Source organism: Paralichthys olivaceus, chromosome 7 (assembly GCF_024713975.1).
Source record: "Paralichthys olivaceus isolate ysfri-2021 chromosome 7, ASM2471397v2, whole genome shotgun sequence".
Lineage (NCBI taxonomy): Eukaryota > Metazoa > Chordata > Actinopteri > Pleuronectiformes > Paralichthyidae > Paralichthys > Paralichthys olivaceus.
In genome coordinates, this window is record NC_091099.1 from 20,850,050 (window position 1) to 20,872,630 (window position 22,581).

General features: G+C 40.6%; 2 protein-coding genes across 4 annotated transcripts; both read right to left on the reverse strand.

Moving 5' to 3' along the window:
• Positions 1-5,348: 5,348 nt before the first annotated feature.
• ppib (peptidylprolyl isomerase B (cyclophilin B)) lies at positions 5,349-9,573 on the reverse strand. 2 transcript variants are annotated; one of them, XM_020079413.2, is made up of 5 exons: positions 9,269-9,573; positions 8,162-8,275; positions 7,509-7,602; positions 6,750-6,934; positions 5,349-5,766 (listed from the first exon to the last, which is right to left on the reverse strand). In XM_020079413.2, the coding sequence occupies exons 1-5, from the start codon at positions 9,401-9,403 to the stop codon at positions 5,644-5,646; spliced, it is 651 nt and encodes a 216-aa protein (XP_019934972.1). In that variant the 5' UTR covers positions 9,404-9,573; the 3' UTR covers positions 5,349-5,643. The 2 variants fall into 2 exon arrangements, with proteins under 2 accessions (XP_019934972.1, XP_019934973.1); XM_020079414.2 differs by having other exon boundaries at positions 5,349-6,503; positions 6,729-6,934.
• Positions 9,574-11,224: 1,651 nt separating this feature from the next.
• adpgk (ADP-dependent glucokinase) lies at positions 11,225-21,001 on the reverse strand. 2 transcript variants are annotated; one of them, XM_020079311.2, is made up of 8 exons: positions 20,785-21,001; positions 18,533-18,776; positions 15,653-15,878; positions 15,476-15,538; positions 14,740-14,860; positions 14,364-14,560; positions 13,453-13,551; positions 11,225-13,345 (listed from the first exon to the last, which is right to left on the reverse strand). In XM_020079311.2, the coding sequence occupies exons 2-8, from the start codon at positions 18,757-18,759 to the stop codon at positions 12,785-12,787; spliced, it is 1,494 nt and encodes a 497-aa protein (XP_019934870.1). In that variant the 5' UTR covers positions 18,760-18,776; positions 20,785-21,001; the 3' UTR covers positions 11,225-12,784. The 2 variants fall into 2 exon arrangements, with proteins under 2 accessions (XP_019934870.1, XP_019934869.1); XM_020079310.2 differs by having other exon boundaries at positions 11,225-13,348.
• Between the last annotated feature and the right edge of the window lie 1,580 nt (positions 21,002-22,581).

The following is a 22,581-nucleotide window of genomic DNA, read 5'->3' on the forward strand; positions in this document are numbered from 1 at the left end:
CCAGACAAATGTAAAGCTTATTATACATACAAACAAACAATGTCATTGCAGAGATCATTGTTACCACAGTATAATTGGCATAATAGTTTACTGTCACGGAAATTTGATTTTTGGGATGCATGGTATTGAGAAAGAATGAGTCAGAGAATCAGACAGTTTGTCATTACGTAAACTCTCAAAACAAAGAAATGCTGTGATGGTAAAGGGCAATGTCCTTGGGCTGGTAAGAGTCACCAGAAGGTATGCAGGCAAACAGGCAGAGCTGAGCAAAGGCCCAGAGCCAGAAGGCAATCAGAAGTCAGGCATGGACAGGTGAAGTTGAGGATGAAAGGTATAGCATGATAGACAGTCTGAGAGAGAGTGCAACTGAGGTGATCAGATATGAAGCTGATACTGTGATCAGGTGTGTGTGTGAGGAATCCAGATATTTGGTAAGGGCAGGACAGGGTGAGGAAGGTGGGCGTGGCTGGATCTGTAAAATCATACATAAAACATAACAAGTCTGTGGAAATGGAAAAGGTGGGCAATAGTGAACAGGACAGAAAGGGAAAATGAGAGTAAAGAAGTTGGAAATATGTTATACTCATACAAAAAGCATTTTGCTTTTGTTGTGTCTCTGGGTCCCTGGTTAATTGAATGTTAAAAAATTTTTTTTTCCTGAATCCAAGTGCAGACACAGACCGGCAGAAGCAGAAAAGTGATTTATTTCAGTACTGAAATACAAAAGCTTTGCTGGGTTGGGAGTCCATCGACACAAGAAAAAAACTGGTAACTGGAGCCAAGGTCAAAAACACAAAACCACCGGAGAAATTCAAAACCCGACCTGAACAGACACCGTGCAGACAAACTGACACACATTTGGACCGAGAGCACACAGACTAAATCCTCAAGAGAGGTAGAGATAACCGAACACGGGTGTCACATTGGATAAGAACACGTTCAGACAAGGATGAGACACAGGATAAAGACAGGAAATGACAAAGTAAGAGACAAAAGGAAAGTGGCTTCAAAATAAGACAGGGAATTAGACAATGTTAGGGAAAACAAAAGTTAACTCAACAGAGTCAGGGACAAATGAGGAAGGTAACATAACATAATGAATACAAAAACACAAACAAATGAACACAAGAGTCAATTAGAATAACACAAAGATGATCCACAAAAAACAACAAACAGTCATTCAAGAATCACAATATAGCCAATCAAAGTCCACAAGGAAATACCCATGAGTGATAGCAAAAGGGATTGAGGTCAAATGGCATGGTCATATACTCAGGGTAATACATTTCTAAATTATTACTTCTCACCAATGAATAATCATTTGATATACTTTAGAAATAATCACTATTTATACATCTGCTAGAAAATACCAACTAGCAAGTGGCCAAAGTAGCTACAATAAGACTGGGGGGGAAAAGTGAATTTCTGTTAACTACACTATAATGTTTTATAATATCAATATTTTTAATTCGGTGTGTAAGTATGATTCAGTGATTTTCTCTGGTGTGGGATCAATAACTTATCTTATCACCATGAGACTGGTGAAAGAGATAATCAAAACAATGAAGTCTTAAAACCAAAACAAGGAGCTGAAAGATGCTAAAAAATGAGGGAGAACTGCAGAGTCTGTGGGTCTGCAACACCTTTCATTTTACATTTCTGACCTGTTCATATTAAGAAAGGGAGACGATGTAGAGCAGATGAAGACGTCTCATTTTCACATATTTTTGTACCTGGATTTTTACAAAAGGTAGAAAAAGCTCCGAGGATTTTCTTGACTGTGTAAAAATCCTTATTCTGAGTAATTCTGGCGGGAATCCATATGTCCAATACACCTTCTTGTATCTGCCCCATTTATACTTTGAAAGTGACGAGACAAACATAAAAACACGGCCTGCTGGAGCCTGACAGGAGGGCAGGATGTGGACGTTCGGCCCTCCAGTGTGACAGAAAACCTCCACGCTCCGTGTTGTGATTCTCCCCAGTGTTCTTTTAATCTCGTTGACAAAGCGCCTCGCAGGAAGCTATGCCAGATATGTCCGGCCCGTCACGGCTTTTCCAGCAAAGCCGGTAAGTGAAGAATAACACTGTTTCACTGGACAATCCCCAATCGCCACAAACAAGGACAAACCGAACAACAGAGGGTTTAACCAAGACCACAGTTGTGCCAACTCCAGGGAATTCTTTCCATATTTTCCTCCTGGTGAGTCACTCGATGCCTGAGTGAATCTGGGCAAAACAAGGACGGCAGAGCGCAAAGATCCACTTTCATTTGGCTTTTCTTGGCTGGATTGTTGTTAAGCAATCCTGACACATATTTTCCATTAATGATTCATGAAAAGACGAACATACTGAATAATAATACTGAAGAATTTGAATTTGGACAAAGACAAGGCCCTTTCAGATACAATATTCACTTTTACAACTTCAAATTACTCCCAAACTATAATCACAGCTCATCAGGGCTAAATCAAACTATATAATTGTGAGAAATACACCAATGGCACACAAGTCAAAACATTTCTACGCCCATCAACAATTTAACCATGTCTGAAAATAAAGATGAGCTCTCCACTTGGTGAACAAGAGGCATCAGTTAGCCCATTCCTCACTAAAAACAAGGGTAAGCGTGAATACATTTCTTTTTTTTAAATATTTCCAAATGATCAATCTTATGCAAATCAAGTCAAACCTCGAGTCAATGGGTCAAAACATACAAGACTCAAATCAGACTCAAGCCTGACTTAAGCTTGACTCAAGAAAAAGTCTACAGCTCTGCCAACATTAGAAATGTATTGAGAAATAAATATCACTACTCAAACATCTTCACAACATCAGCTCAGTTTGTTCCACAAAGAGACATTTACTAGATTTAACAGATAAAGTCAACTGTCCTGGTCTTTGTGCCTCCACACTGTCACGTCTGTCCCATTCTTATGAGCATGATATCTCAGGAACGTGTGGAGGGAATGTCTTCATATTTGGTACAAACGTTCACTTGGGCTCAAAAAAGAACTGATTCCATTTTTGGTGGTCTGGGGTCAAAGGTTAAGATCACAGTGACCTCATGCTCTTGTGAACATGAAGGAACCCCGTAGGGAAATAATAAAACTCTCAAACTGTCACATGGACGCAGGAATCTCAATGTCAACATTCAAGGTCAACATTTTTGCTTCTTGAACGTGATATCTCAAGACTGTCTTTCGTGAATTTCTACACATTTTGACCAGTTGTAACTTGCACTCAAAGATGAACTGATTAGATTTCAGTGGTCAGATCTGATAAAAGAAGGATGTTGACTGAAGCTGCGCTGGGCGGGGGAGGCATACAACCAGTGTGTTATTTCTAGTTTCAATAAGGTCCAATGTTACAAGCAATCTCAGACCTTTTTCATGAGAATGTACATTTCAGATTACTCTCACAGATGAGTACACAGAGGTGGATGAGGTCGTCATGTTTCGGAATCACATTCCCTCACCCAGCGCTGTTCCCATGGCCTCTTCTAAAAATGGCTCCATGGGAATAAATAACTTTATATCAGTGATTATCGGGGGACAGTGTTTGGGGGCATCAGACCATGTGTCAACTATAATGTACGGTAAATAGTTTTTGTTAGGTGTAAGGCCTCTTATTGAGCAACCACATTTTTATTTAATAAGTAAGTAAGTAATGATTATTTAACAGAGATAGATGGTATTTACAGCACATAATTAACATGTCTAACGAAAGGCCAATCAGTGCAAAAACATGTAATCATAGTGTACATCAGATAAGTCAAGGACACATAACGTTTCAGATTGAAAAGGCCTGCAGCCTCAGATGAATATGTCAAACATATCACATTAACATGAGCTGTGTCGTACTGCTGCAGTAAAAACCAACCCACTGAGCAGAAGAGTAACATGTTGATTCTTCTCAGTGCTCACACTTTCTTTCCCCAGAGACGACGTGTGATAGGAGTGGAACAAACAAATGGAGCCAGTTATTGTCCTCACCAATTATGACGCGATGAAGAACCACAGCAATGCACAATGGCTTCAGTTTTATGGACTAAGATCACATGTGAAACCACAAACACTGGACGTCCTCTGTGATCTGATGTGAATCTGATGTCTCTGGTGCCAGGGCGCCCTCTGTCGGTCGTACTCAGACCTTATTACACAACTGACACAGTTATTAACAGTGTCCTTTGCAAATAGTAAACATGAGGTTGATGAGGTGGTTGTTTTAGTTACTAGTCACATATCATGATTATATATTGGTCACAAACACACAGCAGATGTTTTGAGAATGGTTCACATGATTATTGCTGTTTACTCTTGACTCAAACATCTCATTTCTACTGACGCCTCCACCGGCACAGTGGACCCTATGACCCTATGTTTTTCGTCTGGTATTCAAAGACAGATGAAACCCAAGTCAGCTGCGTCTGCCAGTGAGATGATATAAGTTTGGTCAGAGAGAGCAGGACAAGGATATGATTTCATCTGTTTGTCAGTGAACAGGATTGCCAAATACTAGTACAGGTTACCGTGACACTTAGTGGTAGGATGTGGTATATGTCAGGAGAGAACCCATTACATTTTGGGGTGGATGCGGATCCAGGACTTTTTTGGGAGATAGGGTGTTTTTAACATTTTTGTTAACTTCTAGGAGAATCATCAGCCATGTTTAAGTGATATTTATGAGTGTGTGCAATTTGATGCAGATCTTAAAAATCAGGATCTAGAGAATTAAAATATGAGTGTTGGGCCTTGGTGGGTACAGGCTGCATTGAGTGCCATTCTAGTTTGAGACTTATTGACATACATGAAATTCACCAACTTTGTTTGTGAAGCTTTTAAAATTCTGTTTATGAACATATAAAATAAATTGTATGGCAAAATAAGATGAGCAGAACAAAAGCCCCTTTACCAGGATACATTAACTTAGTTTGGGTACAGAAAGTTGCAATGCATCTTGACAGCCATTTCTATGTGTTTAAAAACCCATTTGTGTGTGAAAGTATCCACCCAGTTACCAAGAACATCCCACAACTTCCAACTTTTTATAACAATCTGTCAACTTTATCAGATATCTTAGCTTTTAGTGGAGCAGAACGTCAAGTCTGTGTTATTATTAGCCACTCTGTAGTCGTCAGATAGGTTGATGGCAAACTGATATGAGGAAATAGCATCACTTGTAGTTACAAAAAGAACTGTCCTAAAATTGTGTAAATTGATGCATGACATGATCCACATACACGTTCTGTCTATAAACTTGACTCCGTTCAGGCACACAGCTTTATGCCTGAAATGCCTGAACTTGTGCACATTTCAGGGAGATGTGAAAAAAAACAGACACCAAAATTTAACAAAACTTGGATTCTTTATTAAGGATTTATTTTAGAAAAAAAAACAAAAAAAACAACCCTCAATGAACAGTTAGTTGCACCTTGGAATGCTCGTTGGTGAATGGACCCATTTGATTGCTTGATATTAATGCTCTTCTGGTGCGTTAAGATGGCGGCCACTGACAATGATCCGAAGCCATTTCTCCAGGACCACAGGGCTGTTAGTGATAAATCAGAGTGGCCTGCATGATTTGCCCTAAACTCCCCCCCTAAGTCCTGTTTTCCCCTGAGCTGCTCCCCTCAGCGGCGCTCTACTCCTTGGCCACTGCGAACGGCTTCTCCACGTCGATTTTGCCGCAGTCGTGGATGATAACGTCTTTCAGAGGCTTATCGCGACCATCTGTCTTTGTGCTCTCGATCGTCTTCACCACATCCTGGAGAAAAACAAAAAAGGAGAATGTTAGAAGGGTCCAGTAATGTCAAAGGCATATTCAGTAAGACAGGAATTTTAACACAACAGGTTAATTCACCATCAAAATTAGACAAATGTATGTCTTGAGACAGATTTGTGCATAAAATTTACATCAAGAATAAACTCTAATGGTGAGCTGCTTTAGCCACTTCATTGTCAACCTCTCTGGTGAAAGTACTAACATCCTTCAGATGTGTAAAAGTAGCTATAAAACAATCTGACAACACACAACTTTAAATCCTTCTAAGTACGATCAGTAAAAATGTTAAAAAAAACTTATAGTGTAAGAGCATCATTGTTCTCATGGTAGAGAATGGCCCCCTCTTAGTTAGATTCATTTATCCCTTTATTGTTGTAGCTGACTAAAGTGGAGCGAGTGTTAACTACCTGATAGGTTGCGAGCTGCTCATACTCAGTTTAGCCGATGAGATTTATATTCACGAAAAAATTCTGTTTGCACTTTTCAGTGTCAATGTGAAAGTAGGTTGTTATTACATGCAGATGAATTTAAGGGAGAGATCAAGTGAGGATTTCAATCAAAGCTACTCAAAGGGAAGAAGACGACGCCAGACATCAGACGGTTTCCTGACAGCTTGTGGAACTGAACCACCTTTGTTCAAACTATAAAATAAGTTTTGGCTCTTGAAATATTTTGGACATCACAGAAACAACTCTTGCCTTGAGTATTCAGGACTGAACCTGTGCAGATTAATATTTAGATGGCACAATCATTCATGTGTGTCCATCATCGTGTTTATTTTGTTTTGAAACCCTCTTAGCTGTTATGTTATCTAATCAGTTACTGTAGATATGTTGACAACAAACTAGATGCAACATCTTTCTGAGAACAGCCAACAGCACCCTTCAGATCTGGTTTTCAGACATCAACATCAGGCTCTTTCAACCCAAGTACTTAATGTGAACACTGTCAGAACCGACACTCACCAATCCCTCCAGAATGACTCCAAAGACGACATGTTTGCCGTCCAGCCACGGGGTCGTAACTGTGGTGATGAAGAACTGGGAGCCGTTGGTGTCTTTGCCAGCGTTGGCCATGCTGAGCCATCCGGGGCCGTAGTGCTTCAGCTTGAAGTTCTCATCGGGGAAACGATCTCCATAGATGCTCTTGCCTTCGAGGAGGAATCGATATTTATTTCATTCGAATAAATCTTTTACGGGATGATTGGTTCTCGTTTGTTAGCGTGTTGCTTTCACTCTCCATAACCTTTGGATCACTCTGTTTACTTAATTGCTGCCAAATGTTTATCTTCACTTTATTTGATGACATTTCGTTACTCATAAACACTGAACTCTAAATACGGGCATCTCACAAGTTTCATTATCTGCTGATAGTCTGACATTTGGCAAACAGCTCATAGCAGGAAATTCAACTCCAGTTTATGTTATAAATATCTATAAAACCACAGAAACCTGAATTCAGAAAAGCTTAGATGCTCAGAGGATTGTTGCAGATGTTTTAACTTGAATAGAAATAACACAGATACAAAGAAAGTGTTGAAGTACACAATTGGAATTTGGCATTTTCAGGACAGCTTTGACAGAACTGCTTCTGATAAAAAACCAAGTCAGTGTGTTCAGGATGGCACTGATGTAATAGATATGAAAGTACATTTTTGCAGAAAAAAAAAAAGAAGGAAAATCAAGATGCAAATGAATTTCTTTAGGTGTTAGTAGCCATCTTACCTCCAGTGCCATCTCCTCTGGTGAAGTCTCCACCCTGGATCATGAAGTCCTTGATGACCCTGTGGAATTTGCTGCCCTTGTATCCGAATCCTTTCTGTTTAAACAGAAAAAAAAAAAACTTAAACAGGAGCAGCTGCCAGAGTGTTGACACTAAGTAGGTCAAGTGACTTGAATGATTTAAAAGTGAGTCTCCAGGACAAAGTGATGAGTCACTTGGGGAACTTCATGTATATAAATTATTCTTTTCCATTACAGCTGATGCACAGTCATGTCAGTCGAGGATAACTCAGTTTGGGAGCATGTAACATTCAAACTGTGTCAAAATTCTGACTTTCTTACTGTGATAGAAATCTGAAAATAAATGCCAAACAACAAAATTGTCCTTGTATATTTATTAAGAAAAAGAGTTTCCACAAAAGGATTGACCCTGAGCACCGCACAACTCACTGTCTGAGTCGATAAGAAACAAAGTCATTATTACTGACTTATGACAGAAATGGCCTTCAATGAAGTAGGTGGTTTCGCTACATATCATAGGGAGGGAAGGAACACCACATAACAGCTTATTGCAAAGAACAATTTGTACCAAAGAGGTATTTGAGACTCCCTGAAAAAGAAAGGTAATGTGAGGGGGAAAGTTCCATGACACTCACCTCTCCTGTTGCCAGCATGATAAAATTGTCGGCTGTTTTGGGAACAGTTTTCCCAAACACGCCGATGACAATTCTTCCTGCGTCTTCATCTCCGATTTTAATGTCGAAGAACACCTGGAAAAGATGGAAAGGTAAGAAGTCAGTTTATACTGCAGTGAGGAAGGAAATGGCTTTTCTACTTTTTTTATATAGTCTCATATCAAAATGGATGGCTTGACATTATTGTACAGGCAGACGAGGAGTTATCTTAGAGGCATTACAAACATCATAACATAATGTTCATCAATATCTACTATCCTCTTTTCTTTAATTGGGGAGTTTGACTGAAGCTTTATGAGTGTAATGAATTTCAGAACTTGTAGGGCTGCAACTTTAATTGTTTGCATTGTCGTTCAATTTGTCCATTAGTTAATTGATAAAACCATTTTCTCCGTCAGGTCAGACTATTGTGAGGAATGTCCATTGTGGATGGTGTCTTCAAATGTCTTCTATCAAACTTACAAGTCAAAACCCAAAATGTTGACAGAAGCAGCACATTTTAGAGGCCTGAAAGAAATGACTCTAATGAAAATCTGCATATCGCCAATTAACTGTCACTTTGTTGAATCGACTAATTGTTGAAGCTTTAATCCTCTGAAGCTCTTATAACCTAAACATCCCAAACTATTTCCTTTCCAATGCTCTTCTGCACACACAGACTATAATGTCTTTAAATCATGGCTCCTTCTTCAACAGACATGCATGTGTAATAGATTAGATTGGGCCTTGTGAGACTCTCAGATGGTTTCAGGTGTTGAGACAGAGGAGGTCAGATCTAGACGCTCACTGTAGACGTGGACGGAGCTGCTGCACCCACTGTAAAGACCTGCAGAGCCCCCAGGAGCTGCAGCCCCGTGTGTTCAACTGAGCTAACCCCTGTCGTTCATTTGGCTGGATTCCTCCTGCAGCACAGGCTAACCTGCTAATATGCGCTGATTACAATGTCAACGACAAAGTCTAATGGCAGAGGACCCTGGATGTTAGCAGCTACATGCTAACCAAGACAGTGACGTGGCTCTGAAGGCAGCTAGCATCCCTCGGTTAGCTGTGATTTCCCGGACCCCTTACCTTCGCCGTTACTTTGGGGCCTTTCTTCTTCTCGTCCGCGGACGACCCATTGGGGAAGGCAAGAAAAATGAGCGACCCCACGATGATCGTGACGGCGACGAGTAACTTCATCCTTCTCTCGCAGAGTCTAACCATCAACAAGAAGAGCAACGCGCGGCCCGAGAGGACGGCCTGAGTTTTCCTGTTAGCTTTATAAGAGCCGGGACACGGAGGAGGGGGGGGGGGCAGGAAGCGGGGCTGCTGATCCTGGGTGGAGGCTGAAGCCGCGGCCGCTCCTCCCTCTCGGCTTCCGTACAGCGAGCCGCTGATGTACAGAGCTCTGATTGGTGCACGTGCCCGCAGCGTCCAAGCCAATCGGCTGCAGCCGCGTGCCGGTGCCATGTATCCAGGTCTGACCAGGAAGTGACAGAGAAACTCTGAGCCGCTGGAATGCAGGCCCGGAGCGAGACTGCTCACACTGGGGGGGCCATTAGAAATCTGGGGTGGGCCCCTTTTCACACAATGGACATAGTGTTGAGAGTTTCTCCAGGTTTTAAAGAACGAGACATAATAGGGAATTCAACCAAGCTGGGGTATAATAACAATATAGGTATAATAATAATAGTAACAATAATAATAAAATATTTGTTGTATGTGTTTTTATGATGCTTCTAAATTGTCTGCCCATTATAAGAGTAGTTTTTCCTATAATGAATGTTATGAACATATATTTTATCAAAATGTCTGTTGGTAAAATTTGATATGATGGTCCTGGATCAGGGCTAGGTGATCCAGTGAGGAAGCTGTGAAGTTATAACACTGCAATTAAACACAACACTGAAGATTATTGTTAATGACACATGTGTCATTCATTTAAAATATATTTTTTTAAAACAAGAACAGCCATGTTTGCTTTAGTAGATGAACAAACTGAACATCTGGAGACTTTGTCTTGGGTGTCGTGTAGTCTGGTATGACGAGATGTCGCTTGTCACTGAGAAGATCAACAAAATAACAGTATTTACAACACTGAATGGAAGAAAACAGTTTGTAACATAATGGAAAGTAAATTAAATGAGGAGTTGTTGTCAGTAATGGTAGATTATGTGAGTAGGCATATTGTTCATCAAACAGTGGTAAAAAAAAATACACCATCAGCTGCCACCACAATCCAGAGTCCATTGTCAGGATCCACCATCAGCTGCCAACAAGGTTGATCTGCAAATGATAAAGCAAAGTCCATAAAAGCCCAACAACACATTTTTGCCCTGGAGCCACAAGTTAATCTGCCACGAAGTTACCCATGCATCCAGTCCTCTAGGTAGATGATTTAATTGTAAACCATGAAAAAGAAAATATCTGAGACATATGACTTAGCAGACTGCCAATCAAGTCATACTGTATAAATGCTTGGCCTCTGATCAGAACAAATATTTTGTGGAACCTTTTTCCCCACATTTGCAATGTTAGAGCTGCTGCATCAACAATACAAAATGTTCTCACAAAAAATTCCTGGGTCTCATGATTAATGCAAGGCTCAATAAAATGCTCTTAAAGTGTAATGTATTGGTGCATTAACATGAGCAAATTCTCAATCAATCAAATCACCGCAAGATATGCAAACATTGAACTGGGGCGTTTTGGGGCTCTTGAGGTTTAAAGATCCCGGGGCAGCTGCAGGGTTTGCCATAAGAAATGGTAAAATACTCAAAACTATTTCTCAGAGCAGAGAAAAAGTTTTGTTCAGCCAACAGTCTTAAAGATAATTCACTGTGCAATGATAGAAAACAGAAAAAAATGAGCAAATATTTACATTTAGGAAACTGGAATAAAAATGTTTGACAAAGTGTTTGACATTTTAAAATGGTCACTGATTGTTTTTTCAATCAAGAACTTCATTATTTAAATAATAATTTCAGCAATAACTACAAATATATTCCATATTCTGCAGCAACACAATCACAACGAGCCAGACTCGACTGTTTATACATATTTTAATGAGTACTACAAGTAAATGACACTTGTCGACAGTTATAATTGTTAAAAACATGAGACAAACTATGGAGTGAGTAAAGTTGAATAGATTGTACTTGCTAAAAATAAATGGGATGTGAGGGATGGGGAGGGTTAAGGTTACATTCACCTTTCCAGGCACACCTGCCACTTCGTACTAGTGCAAAGACTTTAATCCGCTGAATGCCATACATCTCTCTGTTGAATGCTTGCATTAAGACTCCATTATTATTGCATGCCTTCAGTGGCAATTTGAGGTATACAACACACAATGTTCTGACAGTTACATACTGTACATCTGACATGATGCAGGCGTTTAAGTACAGAAAACAGAAAAACGACCCATGTAACACATAATTTACTAATATGCTCAGATTTAAATCCGGAAAACTTTGTTACACTGGAAGCGTTTAAGATTTTCTAGCCAATCGTCTTACATTATCACATTTTTAGAGGTGAGGAAAAACAATACATGAAAAGAAAGAATCTTTACAAACAACAGTAACCCTGATATCATGTGACCTACACCACAATTTCAAGTTTTATTTCATCTTTATCTTACTGCCAACTGAATCTGAATGTAAACTGAGCTTTACTGCATAAAAGGAGGACCCTTATCAAAATAATATTTAAAGTTGGCATTAAAGCATGTTACATTTCAGTATATTATAAACGACTAAGAACATTGCATCAGAAATCTACAAACAACAGAGATGATAACTGTTGTCTGTGCTTTGTGGAGTTTCCAGAATTAAGCATCTTTAAAGTGGGCGCGTTTGGACCAAAAACTGAGAAAAGCTGTCTCAGTCACTAGTATTAGTTCATCCTCTCAGGAAAAGTAACAAAAAACATCAAGTATGAGTGGACAAGTCAGACACCCCTGGGAGAAGAACCGTTTCTATTTAACGTGGATGCACCAAAAGTTGACGAGATACAAAGAACATTGAGAATACCACTTAGATTCTACTGTACAGTAAGATGCTCTTCAGATTACAGTTCCATTACTTGAGTGTGTTTATATATGTATCTGAGGGATAACTCGTGACAATGAATTTGCTTGGCTCTGAAATAGAAATAAAAATTTGATCAATAACTTGATATTTTCTCAAGGCACAGCGTACTGAAGATATGCAGGTCAATGTAAATTAGGTGCGAGCTGACAAAACTCTTTGGAGTTTGTGAAGATGGCTTTTATCTGTGCCATGTGCAAAAAGTCCAGCCACCTCACAGCCCAGTCAGATCCAGTTCTTTTGGGTTCTGCCTCAGTCTCTACATCAGTCAGTGAGGGTTGGAGGAGGGAGGACAGAGGAGACAAAAGCAGACTGGAGGTGTCATCGGGCAGGATTTTAAATTGTCGGCATTCAGCACATTGGAAAGGACGACACTGAACCTGGCTCAGGACACAGAGGTTTGAACTTGTTCAGAAACATGATTCCAACCCAACAACTGCAGCTGCAGGGGGGAACGTCACTGGGTCTTCTCGGCACATCCCATCAACATTTTCCAGTCACATTTAACCAAACCTCAGAAGGGCTGCTGGGTTTTTAACTCTGAGTAAATTAGTCCCTCCGCTGAGATGGCATCCCCAAGCCCTACTGTCCGAAGTGGCTGTTTGCAGACCAGTACTGGTGTGAGGTGGAAAGTGACGTTTCCGCGACGCCACACCGTAACAGGCTCTGCTGGGTTCAGGGACAACTTCTCTCGCGGCTCAAAGTACGAGCTGTGAAACTCTAGCGGGGCTTTTAGCTCCACTTTGCCAATGTCAACCGACTGGAGTCCGCAGGCCTGACTGCTGGCCACTCGGGCTCCAGCCATCACTGCTGCTGCCTCATTCGCCCAGTATCCCTCCACTGTAGCCAGGATGTGGTAAGCCAGTGTGTGGAAGTGAATGCGAGTGAGGTCGGCCTCCGACAATGGGTCTGTGCGGCCTTGCTGCTCGAGGATCCAGAGGAGGATGTCGCTGACCTGCCCCACATCAGGGACACCTTTCCAGGCCCCCAAGTCTGCATGAGGCCCCTCGCTGGCCTGAGAGAGGAAGAGCAGCTCCTGCTCGTTGAGCCCGATAGAGCTGACAATGGGCAAAACCTGCTAACAGGAAACAGGGAAAAAACTTGAATTAATATACAGACCTCTTTAGGGTTAGTGAAATCTTTTCTGTGACAGGGACTCAGTGAACTGCTGTCCACATGTACCTCCTGCATGATGCTGTTCATGTAGTCTTTGTTGGTCATGCTTGCCAGCTCCAGGTGGATGGGAATATCTTTACGGATGTCAGCTATGGCCGACACAGCCTGGAAAGAGGAAGGAATTTGAGTCACTGCTGTATGACCATGCAGACATATTGTTCATAATAATAAAACATAACTGTTAACTCACAATGTTGATTATTAATCCAGTTTTTTAAAGCCTGTGTTACTACCAAGGCTGGTTACCATGATCACACTAATCTAATGTTGATGTTTTCATGCTATTGAAATGGACGATTAACGATAATATAAAATTATGTAAATAATGCTTTTCAATACAGAGGAGTAAATATGATCTAAGAGGTGTTTGAAGTAGTTTGATGCTCATAGAGCAAAAAAAAAAGCTAGAAAAGGAAGACACGTTTCTATTGTTGTGGTTAAATTGTAGAACAGTGTCAATATACATTTAATTTGACAAAACAATAAATTCATATTGGTTGTTGTTTAATGAGTTGCTTTCATAAAAAACATTTTACGAAGATATTTTTGAGGGTGAAGTTTTTCTTCCATCCCTTTAGAATGAAGGCAGGTGTCTAATCATTTACTTAAAACTGACTGTTTGTACTGTACTTGTTGTTTTACTTGTTGTATTATGTGTGCACATGATATAAAATACTAATTACTTCATTAATATTCACTACCATAGACTAGAAGAACATATGAATGATCCTTTATCTTTACTTTTCACAGAATTATCAAACATAAATAAAAAAACAGCTGCGATACAGTGATTAAAGTTTCATCTTTTGTGACTGGAACTCATAACGAAAATGACCCATTGTACCAATGTGCTTTCAAGTAAATGGGTCAAGGCAGCAGCTTTGTTGATGAAAATAAAATCAGCAGAGAAAACTGACCTCTTTCAGCCGCTCCTCCCAAAGCTCTTTCCCCTGACCCTCCATCATGTGGAGCCCTGACAGGACCACCAGTTCGGGCTGGAACTCCTCCAGACTCGCCACAAAGATCTCCAGTGAGCTCATCTCCCCGTTGGAAACGTCATGAGAGAAGATGAAGCGGTTGGCTTGAGGTGCCTGAGTTGGGCCCCACTTTTCACCTACAGACAGAGAATAAGACCAGACACAACTGTGGTATTACACACATTAACAGGGATCTAACAGGGATCAAGGTAAAAACAACAGATCCTGTAGGAGGTGCAGGGTGTTCTCTCTCTCTCTCTCTCTCTCTCTCTCTCTCTCTCTCTCTCTCTCTCTCTCTCTCTCTCTCTCTCTCTACCTGCTTTATATTCCAGGATGAGGTGAAATTCATCCATCTCCTGAAGAGAATCTGGTGGAACGACAATCTGCTCATCCAGCATCTCATGAAGTTTAGGACCGACCGGACCACATAACAAAACCTGGGGTGTGAAAAATATTGACACAACCACGATCACACACTCAACAAATCTAGTTCACTGGTATCGAACTGCAGCTCTGCAACTGAGCGGTCATGTAGTGGACTCATTTTATATTTGAATTGGTTTTGTATAACATGGGGTTTTTGACAGAAAATGTTGCTGTAGATTTTAAATTTTTTTTAAAAATACAATCATATTTTTGAAACCAGATATTCTGAATTTTGTTATAATACTGTTAACACGTGGCTGCAAAGGAGATTTTTAAAATCTCATTTAAACCTGTTCTCCTGTGATTTGCTTCACATTTTACCGAGCAGGGGATTTCTGCAGTACCGGAGACTGAGCCTCTCGCACCACATTTAAGATCTAACATCACATCACTCTATTGACTGGATATAACATTGCATTATTCTCAGGTTCATTATTTCTACAGTCCAATGGATTTCTGCAAAGAGAGGCACTCAAACATTACTCAGTATTCCTAAACTACCTGACGCTGGTTCAATTGGCCGTCTTAAATCAGTGATGGTTATTTAAATGGGCCACTAAAATCTTGAATAGTTCATTAATCTAGTTTAAGTGAGTTAAGAGTTTGTGACAGAAGTAGAATTATACCATCAGATCAGGGTAGGTGGCGAGCTTCTGACTAATGAGGGCAGCATTCCCTCCCACGTATAACTGAAAAAAGACAAAAGTAAAGTTTATCGGATATAGGATCATTTACAAAGTGATTAAATGAAATGAAAATAAATGTAATCTTTTGAGAAAGTTGAGGGAGTAAGGCCGTCTTGCCTTTGCACCGGGGTATTCTGCTGCTGCACGTGCGATCATCTGAAAGACCTCTTTATCGCTGAAGAAGCGCTCAGCGGCTGCTCCGTGCTCCATGTAGTGGATGAAGGCCTCCCTCAAGTCCTCTTTGGAGTGCAGAACTTCATGATCCAGGCCGGTGCCGGGGTCCACAGCCAGAGCCTGCAGTAATCCCACTCCAGAGACAACCACGTCCACACAGGCATTTACCCTGAACAGGGGAGGACACCATCACTAATTAGGAGTTATTAATGAGATAAACATTTATTAAATTTAGGCTGGAATTATGAATAAACCCCAAAATATAGAATACACTTATTTAAGATGAAGGTGAGGTTTTAAGATACAGGGAAATGAATCAAAATGTCACATTGTCTGCTTGTGTTTACCAGAGATTCTCCAGGTTCACCAATTTAAATTTAAGAACTTTTAAATATTATATAAGCCAGTAAGAATATTGATAATGATAATTATTTGTATACATTTACATGACATTTTTCTCATTTTTTTCCCAGCTGTAAGTCACAATACTTCCTAACAATACCCAGAATATAAAACACAGATGAGCAGCAAAAAGCAGTAAGTTAATAAAAACTATTTCTTTACATTTCTTTCCACATGACATTTGAGATTTTCCATTCAGTTACCTTTAACATCAAACACTTTCTGTGATGTATGAGTAAATGTATTGTGCAGCAGGCTAATCCCCTCTCGTAAATGTACCCTAGCTACATTATCTGATTCACTTTAAAAAGTTCTACATTTCTAGTTCTTTCTCCCTTTACTTTTCCAATAGGTAGACTCCAACTGTTCATCCCTCTGGTGGGCGGTCCTTCAGCTCCGGCCAATCATCATCTTCCACATATTTAAAAATGCTGATGTGCGTGTTGGCTGCTCTAAAGCAGCCTTAAGGCTATAGGTTATAGGTGTAGACAGTCATATCATTTACTGGAGCAGCTCCGTCTTGGACCACGCCCTCTGAGCTGGGACTGACTCTTGATAATAAATTCCTTCTGACTAGCAGAGCTGACTGCCTGCAGCCTCTCAACATGCCACAGTGTTCAGCAGAGTTGAAGGGCCCCTGACGTGGAAATGAATACCAACAGGTCTGATGCTAAAGAAAGATATTTCCTAGGCCCTGTTCAGACCTGGTATTAACATTCGTTCTGTGTGGGCAGTGTTAAGTTCATCCGGTATTTCACATTAATTCTCTATAGCAGTGGTCACCAACCTTTTCGAGCACAAGATCACTTTTTAATTCAGAACGTGGGCCGTGATATAACCCCCCGACACTTAGGAGGGTCATATTTATGATTTTTACAATTTCTGTTAAAGACTTAATGTACGAGCATAGACATAAACAAAGAAAGGCAGTTATGGAAGTTTTAACTGTTCAATGCACAATATTCACATTAATATCAATTCATATTTACAGCATCTGTTCAATGCACAATATTAAGATTCTCAGTTGAACAATATGTTCTGCAGAGTTCTGCTACTGCAGCACAATGTTTTTTACTAAGGCTTTGCCTTGAATATGGCCATAAATTTGACTATTTCCTTGTATAAAAGTAGTCCTGTGTACTCAAATAAATACCAGTACTATACAGTATGAAGCCGTGCATCTTCCGCTCCTGCGAATATATCACAATAAACTTTTTTTCAAAACAAAAAAATGGATTCGGTGAACAGAAACGCTGGTTTTATTAAACAGGATACAGAAAGTGTTGTTTTTGTGACATAAATTCATCAGTTAAACATTAAAACTCAGGTGAAAGATCATTATCTCTGTTTATTCTGCTGTGAACTGCAGTGGTATTCTGTTTTATTTATGTTTGTAGCATACCTTCATCAGATAAACTTTAAAACTCAGGGGAGGATCCTTTTCTCTGTTTATTCTGCTGTGAACCACACTGTTTATCTGTCTATAACACAAATGTATTTCCAACACTTCCCAAACCTGTTTCAAAGTAAAAGCACTCCAGAGTTTCACTTTCTAAATCGATTAATTTGATCTAACAGGACTTTGTTTGTTATCGACAGACTGCATGTCTTCCTTCTGTAGAATCCTGGTGTTTAGTACATAATCCCTCTGTATTAAAGGAAATGCAGGAGTTAAACCAGCAGCTCTGCTGCCAGTAGTGGACACGCTGCCCGTGTGAACAACAGCAAACCGACACAGCTGGTCTGTGGAGCAATATCAGCCACTGAGTCCAGAGAGTGTTCGGGGATCGACAGTGAAGACTGTCAAGATCTAGACTGTGGCAGCCCGCCATTTTCTAATTTGTCCCGCCACAGTTTCATAATGGATCAAAACATTGATCATACTTCACATTATAATATAGGAGATCTCTAACTTGGTGTGGAGCTCTACTTCCATCACTATATGCTGTGTGCTGTCACTCTACCATGAGCTACCACATGCTTGCACTATGGTCCATAAACATTTTCATCGTGCAGTCAGTGACCTCATTGTTTCAGCTGTACTTGTGGCATGCAATGTAGTTGTTTCTCTCACTATAGAGTTTATTTTTCACTGTTTAGTCTGTGAACCTGTCACTCAGGATCTGTTGTGTGTGAGAGTGATCTCTCTCTGCATGCATGTGCACCTGTTGTATGGAAAAAGTCTGATAACACCTAGCATTAAATTCATCCTGAAGTGTCTCCTGTGCAGACTTGTGAGTGGACCTCACTTCCTATGACCTGCCTCCTGGACCACCTTTGAATGTGGCTTGAGTGATTAGCTCTTAGGGTGCATTGATGATGCATGTACTTCCTGCTACCACTTGTGATGGGATGACTCAGGATGGATGTTAATATCAGGTCTAAACAGGATCTGCGTAAACATTTTGTTCGGTAACTCACCCTACGGCCACTTTGCTCCACTGGCGTGTTGGTAAAGTAATGAGCGCTTCCCAGGCAGCAGAGATCACCTGCTCCCCGCTCTTCTGGCTGCTCAGATTGTGAGATGATGACCAAAAAACTGGCAGGTTGATGTACTGCAAAATCTGCTCTGGCAGCTCCGGGCTGCCTTGGTAGAAATATCCAGCAGCTAATGCCAGCAGGACCACTGCTGAAGCCTTCCTCCACATGATGCTCCCACACACTCCTGCAAAAGAGGAAATCTCTCATTTCTCTCTCATATTCACCATTAGAATTAAAAACAGTTAAATGCCTGTCTGTAAAACTGGCTCCAAAATTTGCATTCACAACAACAGAGACATCTTCAGAGTATATAAGTGAGGGATAACGCACTGTGCAGGAGGCAGTAAATAAGAGACATTATCTGGGGTAACTCTGGAGAAAGTTCGGAGCCTCTCACTCAAACATCTGCTTTCTCACACGCAGCCCCTCTGAAGAATGTCAGGAGATTCTGCAGAGTTCATTGCATGTCTGAAAGCAGCTCCAAGACAGAACTAGCAAGTGTCATAAAGAATTTACTTTTACTGCTTGTCCATCAATCTCACGTTGAGACCTCACAAGTCATCTGGTTGAGATCTACTATGGTTCCTAAAGTTAGCACTGAAATGTTAAAGCTACACATTTGTATCCTTTTTAATGTTGGTTTCTATGTTATTGGATACAGTTCACCAATTGGATGTGATTGAATTCTCTTCATATATTTTTGCAATATGTAAAGCACTTTTAATATATTTAGTATGTTACATATATACATTCACAATTGTTTTAGTTTACTGCACTTAAATGATTTTAAAATGGTTGTGGCTTCTTTAGTTTATATTTGCACATAAAATCAGAGGTTGCCAAACCTGGGGTCTGCACCACAACGACGGGTCACAGGATACATCTGACGGGTCATGAGATTAAAAATACATGCCTGCCATGTTAAATGGTTGGTTTTAAGTGAATTGCTGGGAATATTTTATCTTTCTAAGCACATAAGAGGTATTCAAAATAGCTCACTCAGATATATGCATCAGAGAAGACTTTGCTTTGATTTGACAAACAAAGGAATTGAGCTTTATTCCGCACTCTAACACATCTACAACTATTTGGCATCAACAGCATGAATCCATGGACCCAACCTGCTTTAACTCAACAGCGGGTGGTGGTGTAAAGTGTGGGGAGGAATTTCTTGGCACAGCTTGGGCCCTTAAAGGAATTGTTCACCCTAAAAATGAAAATCCACTCATCATCTCACCACTATGCCGATGGAGGGTTGTGTGAAGTGTTTGAGTCCAAAAAACACTTTAAGAGTTTCAGTGGTAAACAGTATTGCAGCTGTGGACTCAAACACTTCACCCACCCTTCCATCTGCAAAGCGGTGAGATGATGAGTGAATTTTCATTTTTTCGGTGAACTATCCCTGTAACACCCATCAATCATTGGAATACAGCCTATGAATATTATTGTTGGCCAAGTCCACAATTAACTCATCATTTAATGGCTTCCCCGATTGGGATAAAGCAACATGCAAGAAGAACTGAAAGTGTTTTGAGAGTGAGGCAGGCCTCACCCAGTGGAATCTTTGTGTTCCTGCTCAAGTGTTTGCAAGTTACCTTTACAGTTCAATGTATCCAGCACATGAGCCACTCCCCCTGCAGATAATCCTGTTTTAATTCTGTCTTTAACTCTGTCGGTGATCTCCACATCTACACCTGCACTGACAGACAGATCCCCTTCACTGAGCCCATGAGGGAGACTGTCACAACAGATTGAGGAACTTAACTTTAAATCAGAGCTGCAGAGTAGCAGCCCTGCAGAGCCTGACATTGAGAGAAGATATAAAAAAAACATTGAATAAGCATGAGCTGTTAATGAGTCAGAAACACGATGAAAGCAAAGGGACACAGCAGCAGTGGGACTTAATGTCAACGCTGCAGGAGTGGAGAAACAAGCCTGATCCACTCACAGTGCTACAGCTTAGTTCCTGCTAACGTGGACACTCACTCAGTCACTTAGCTCACATGCTAACACCAGCACCCAGCGTGCATCTGTGGCTTCAGGTAATCGAAACTAATCTGACAGGAGTTTTAGGCAGATCGGTTTAGCCATCTAATGCAGAGGAGGGCTGTTTCAGAGATTACACCTCCGCTTCTTTCACGGCGGCTGCTACAAACCCAGAGGCTCCACAGTTGCTTGTTAGCGGGACGTACCGACAAAGTGGCCGCGGGCTTCAGGTTCGTCCGGGAGGAAGAAGAAGAAGAAGAGAGTCCGGCGACACTTCACACACACGGCATTAGTTTAGTGGAGGTGCTGGGAGGAGGAGAAGAGGAGCTGCTGGGAGTCAGCGAGCTGAGGCTGTGCAAGTCATTGAAGAGCTGAACACACATACACACACACACACACAGAGGGAGAACCACACCGGCTTCCGTCCACCGCCCCGCGCATGCGCACCACACCTGCTCATAGATGAATCCGAGTTTTTTTCCCAACTTTATTTAGAACATTCTGTACAAAATGATTCAGAACTACAGGCCTAAATAAACAATACCTTAATCAATTACAATACATCGATCTAAATAAAATAATTAACTAAATATTCTTAAATGCTTAGTAATAACAAACATATCTCCACACACACTGAGTCACAGATCCTCTGTCTATTGAGAATCACTTGTCAGGCTCCACTGACACACTGAAATACAACACAGTACTACACATACTAGTCAGGAAAAGAAGTCAATATGTTCTGCTGTTATATTAGCAGATATAACTGTCATTTTTCACTGGTCAGAAGAAGAGGGTATGTCCTTCTGTGAAAAAGGCCTGTTTATCCCCTCCACCCCGAGTTTATTGAGGGGATAAACCCATCTTACAAGAATAGTTTAGATAATACACTTTTTTTTATCAGTAGAGCGGTCCCCTTATGAAACCACATTTTAATTCACTAGAAATGCAGTTTTTTTTGGATCTGCACCACCTGACAGTCATAATTATCAGTCCCCAAAACAGTCATGATTTTTTTTTTATCAATTTCTACGAATAATTCTGAAAAATGAACGAAAATGGCCAAACAAAATATCTCACATGATCCTGGATCGACCCCCTGTTACAGATCAGCACCAAAATCTAGTGGGTTCATCCTTACTCATAAACACACATTGAATGCAGACATACATAACCTCCTTGGTGGAGTTAATAGTACAATTGTTTTAAAAGATACAATATGTGCACAAAGATAAGATAAGACTTTATTGTCATTGTCACTTTGAAAGTTACAACGAAATTAAAAGGTGCTTGACTCATTTAAAGTTAAAACAAAAACAAAAACCAACAAAGTATAAAAAGAAGTATTAAGATAGTAAAAGTAAACAGTAAAAGTAAGAATGTACAGTATTGACACTGGTATTTACAAGAATTGCACAGGTATTTACAGAAATTGCAAAAATTGCACTGGTAGTGGTAAATATTGCACTGGTGGAATAGTATAAACAGAATAGAATATAGACAGACAGAGTTGTATTGATGTAAACAGAATTGTATTGGTAATAAATATATATGTATATACACAGATTGCACATTAGGGGGTAGGGCCAAGAACATTTTTTTTTATTGCACCTTTTAGTTCAAGGCCATGATTGCATTGGGTTAAAAACTGTTTTTAGGCGATTTGTCCTGGTTTTCATTGCTCTGTGTCTCCTGCCTGATGGCAAGAGCTGGAAGAGACAATGACCGGGGTGTGAAGAGTCTTTTGAGATGTCCATTGCCATCCTGCGGCATCTGTAAATCTGCTCCAGGGTGGGGAGGGAGCAGCCTATTGTTTTCTCTGCTGCCCTAACGACCCTGTGGAGCACCTTCTTCTCTGAGGATGTGCTACTGAGGTACCATACACACAGTTCTTAAGTGAGCACACTCTCTATGGAGCAGTGATAAGAGGCCAGGAGCAAATCTTGGGGGAGACAGTTCTTCCTGAGGATTCTCAGAAAGTACAGTTTCTGCTGCGCCTTCTT